Source organism: Chlamydomonas reinhardtii, chromosome 12 (assembly GCF_000002595.2).
Source record: "Chlamydomonas reinhardtii strain CC-503 cw92 mt+ chromosome 12, whole genome shotgun sequence".
NCBI classification, from domain to species: domain Eukaryota; kingdom Viridiplantae; phylum Chlorophyta; class Chlorophyceae; order Chlamydomonadales; family Chlamydomonadaceae; genus Chlamydomonas; species Chlamydomonas reinhardtii.
The window spans coordinates 5,038,499-5,042,396 of record NC_057015.1 but is presented as its reverse complement, the minus strand read 5'-3'; the positions used below and the strand labels follow the sequence as shown (position 1 = coordinate 5,042,396).

The following is a 3,898-nucleotide window of genomic DNA, read 5'->3' as shown; positions in this document are numbered from 1 at the left end:
GAGGTGCGCTACAACATCCAACTCTACTTCGTCGATAACATGGCTGGTACATTGCAGGTGAGGAGGGGCGGCACCGGCACTGGAAGCAAGGGCGGGCGGGCGTACAGGAAGAGCGAAGCAGGGGGCAGGACCGCGGGAGGCAGGGACGCGGCACGGCGGGGCTTACTTTGCAGCGCGTAGTGGCGCAGACTCCCATGGAGATATGCCCGCTATGTCACATTACTCTCCTGAGGCACCGCACGCCCTTCCACGCCCGCTTCAGGCTTTCGCGATCGGGGCTCGTCCCGCGATGGACAGCGTGGAGGCCGCGCTGGACCGCGTCAAGATGAACATCTATCTACCTCAAGTTCGCGGACTGGGGGCTGCCCTGCCCCATTACAGGAGTGCCGGGCGCAATGGCGCAGGCGGCGGCGTTTGGCGGCCAGCAGGCGGCCAGCGGCAGCTCGTGAAAGCGGCGCTGTTGGACTGAGGTGAAAGGGCGTAAGGTGCTGTAGGCTTGTGGTGCCCGTTGCATCTAGACTCATGGCGTGGGCAAGACAGATGTCCCTGTAGAAGTGGTAGAGCGCACGCAGCAGCAGGAGCAGGAGGGAAGAGGGCAGGGTTTGGTGGCGACGGCGTGGCGACGGCCAGGTTGGTGGTGGGCAAGGAGCAAGTTAGCAAGCGGCCGGGGCAGGGCCTGTGGGCATCAGCAGCAACCGTACGCTGCTGTGACAGCGGCAGCACGCAAACGTGTGTGCGTGTGCTGTGTGTGCAGGTGTATGTGCGTGAAAGTGTGCAGATCCGCCGGGTTTATTCGCACTCGACACTAGTTTAGTAAAGCACGTCGATAACCGTATGTATGTCCACTGCTACAGGGTTGTTTGTAACCGTCGAAGAGGCCCGAAGTAAGATCCAGCAGTTAAGCCCCGTTAAGCAGCAGCTTTCGTCAGTGAACGCGCGCAGGCGCCCTACAAATCTAGTCTGCTTGATCATTTCGCGATAGATGCACTGGCGATGGAGTATGTAAAAGTTTTGGGGGCGCAAAGCGAGCGACTCGTGGCGACAGAATCAAGTGCACGCGCGCGCATGCAACATGGATGACATTGCCTTAACATGACTATTACGTCTGTAAGAAGCGTTGTGAACCTTTTGATAGGCGAGGGTGTGGGGGGCCAGCAAATACGGAAGGGCAGCGGCGGGGAGGGGAGGGGAGGGCAAGGCCGCCGATTGGCGCCGGCTTCCAGACGGCACAACAGCAACCCCCCAGCCGTTGCAGGGTATGGCTCAGAATTTGCTTTCTTGTGCATTGGATAGCGCCAGGCGAGCTCTACAGCTGCCGGTCCACAGGGTCACACGAAGCGGACACCAAGGGTCGCGCACATTTGAGTGCACGTACGGATGCTGAGCGAGCGAGTACTTAATGCCCTGCGCATAGTCACTTCCTTAGTTGGCTGCCAAGCTCGTGTAGTCATACAATCCTCTGCAGCACAGCGATTAGCTACATCGCTAATATATAGTTTCCATGGCAGACTTACAGCATCGTCGGTTTAGGTCTTGCAAGAGCGAGTCTGTAGAATTCTTCAGCAACCTTGACGTCTGCAGCCATCAGCGCAACGTAGCGGTCATTTGCGCCAGTGGGCACGCGGCGCCTGTGCCAATCCTTGCCGCGGCGACTGGCGGGCTCGACTTCCTGTGCAAGCTTCTCCGCGGCAAAAGGCACATTCTGCACGTGTGCAGTGTGCTTGAGCACAACCAGGACACCGCTCACGCCCACTCGACCGCGCTGAGCGGCGCCATCTCCCAGGCTGGTGGAAGCCCTTCCGCGGCCATCCCCCGCGCCGCGACGGTACGTGTGCTTTGAAATCGCACCGGTTGCCTGCTATCTCAATGAAGCAACACTGCAGTATTGAAGCTCAGGAAGCTTATTTGCCCTTCCAGAGCCACCGCTGACCGCAACCCCCCATGTGCACATTCACACATGTCACAGGCCGCTGCGGCGGCGTGCCAGCAGTTCGCTGCTGGCACCAGCAGCGTGCTCCAGCCCCCGGAGCTCAACGTGGGGCCGCTAGGCGTGCAGGCGCGGTCGCACGACGTACACATGGCGGAAGCGGTGAGGCGGTTGGGGCGCTTGGGGTATTGCCTTCCAGCCATGTCACGAGACGAGACAGGGGTGCCGTTCCCCGCAAGAGCTTACTTCCTGGTCACTTCGACTCCTGCCGAAGTGCCGGTTGCCTTGATTTTGCTGCTGTGTAGGGTTAGTACCTGTCATGATGCCTGTCAACTGATTCCCGCCTCACGCACACTCCTAAACCATGTTCCTTGTCCCGCTTGCCCGCCCGCCTGCACGCATGTCAACCCCTACCTCCTCGCTCCATCCCGCCGGGCTCATCGTCTTCCTCGTCGATCTTCGACTCCTGGTTCACTGGTTTCCAGGTGCGCGCGTGTGTGTGGACTGCGTGGTTGCACACTTTCCACAGCACTGCACGGTTGTCAGCTGGGTACTAGGCAATGTGCTGCTGGCAACAGGGAAAGTTGCTCCCTCGCAAACCTGCAAACCCCGGCTGATAGACTGTGCACCGTGTTTAGCACGAGTCGAGAGGAGAGCCAGCTTGGGCAGGAACTAGGCCTGAATGGAAGGAGGGGTCCGGTCGCTACCTACATGGCCACATTATTCTCATTCACCTTGCCCCTGCGCCCCCTTCGGACTTGAGGTTGGTAACTCGCCCTCCCCCCTACCCTACCTCTCACGCACGCACGCATGCACGTGCGCAGGTGCAGGCCCTACACCCGGCGCTGGTGGACAGGGTCAAGACCCTGCGCGAGGCGGCGGCCAAGCTGCAGGCGGCGCCGTCGGATGCCGCCAAGCAGGCGGCACGGCGGGCGTTCATGAACGCCAAGGGCAAGGTGGCGGGGCTGATGGTGGTGGTAGACACCATCTTCAATGAGAGCAGCAGGGACGAGGTCCTTGCCCTGCTGTCGACCAGCGAGGTGGCGCGGGCGGCCACCACCGTTCGCGACGCACTCGCGAGCTTTCAGGCCGCGGCGCTGCAGGTGAGCTCTCATGGTGTGTGCCTGCTGGCGTGTCATCTGCACGGAGCGATGGGCGTGCGCGTATTGTGTGTGTGTGTGTGTGTGTGTGTGTGTGTGTGCGTGTGTGCGCGTGTGTGTGTGCGCGTGTGCGTGCGTGTTTGTGCATGGGCCCTCCTACCTGCCTAGCCGCACACCCACCCACCCACATGCTAGTGTCCTGTAACACATGCCGGACCGCGTGTGTGGGTTAGAGTGCGTCCCCAGCCATGCCTGGGGGTGCGTGGGAGGGCTGCATCCTGCTCCTGCACGCTGTCATTGATTGCTGTCGTCGCTGGTTCGCAGTGCAGAATCTTACACGCGTGACTGAAACCCCCACCTTGCCCCTCCCCCATTCTTCAACCGCCGTGTGCCCCTGCAATCGGACAATGGCGGCGGCATCTGCTGCAGCCCGCCCACGTCAACGCCGATGCCAACGCCGGCGCCGATGCCAACGCCAACGCCGCCGCTGACGGCGCCACCGCTGACGGCGCTGCCTCTGACGCCGACGCCGATGAGGCCCACTACGGCGCCGCCTCTGACGCCGACGGCGGAGAGGCCAACGCCCCGCCGCTGCCGTCGGGCCCACGCGGCCGCAGCTTCGCAGCCGTGGTCGCCGCCGCCGCCCGCGTGTCAGCTGTTGCCAAGGCGGCGGCGGCGCAGTCGCGCGCCGAGGCCGCCGAGGGAGGCGAGGAGGACGTGCCCGGCGACGGCACGGTGGTGGTGTCGTGCGGCGCCGCGCCCGCGCCCAAGGCCGCCGCGTGATGCTTGCCTGCAAGGCAGTTGGCGGCCTCTTGACCGCGGCTAAACTGAGCCGAGCGCGGCCGTACCCCTGCCAGCATGCGTGCGTGTT

At 62.8% G+C, this 3,898-nt stretch overlaps 2 protein-coding genes across 2 annotated transcripts; both read left to right on the top strand.

Moving 5' to 3' along the window:
• On the top strand, positions 1-878 carry CHLRE_12g526240v5 (uncharacterized protein). The gene is made up of 2 exons (XM_043068484.1): positions 1-57; positions 263-878. The coding sequence occupies exons 1-2, from the start codon at positions 40-42 to the stop codon at positions 467-469; spliced, it is 225 nt and encodes a 74-aa protein (XP_042918584.1). The 5' UTR covers positions 1-39; the 3' UTR covers positions 470-878.
• A 383-nt stretch (positions 879-1,261) lies between these two features.
• Positions 1,262-3,867, top strand: CHLRE_12g526230v5 (uncharacterized protein). The gene is made up of 4 exons (XM_043068483.1): positions 1,262-1,825; positions 1,967-2,089; positions 2,752-3,030; positions 3,457-3,867. Exons 1-4 carry the CDS (start codon positions 1,502-1,504, stop codon positions 3,808-3,810), a joined length of 1,080 nt encoding a protein of 359 aa, XP_042918583.1. The 5' UTR covers positions 1,262-1,501; the 3' UTR covers positions 3,811-3,867.
• The last annotated feature ends 31 nt before the right edge of the window (positions 3,868-3,898 follow it).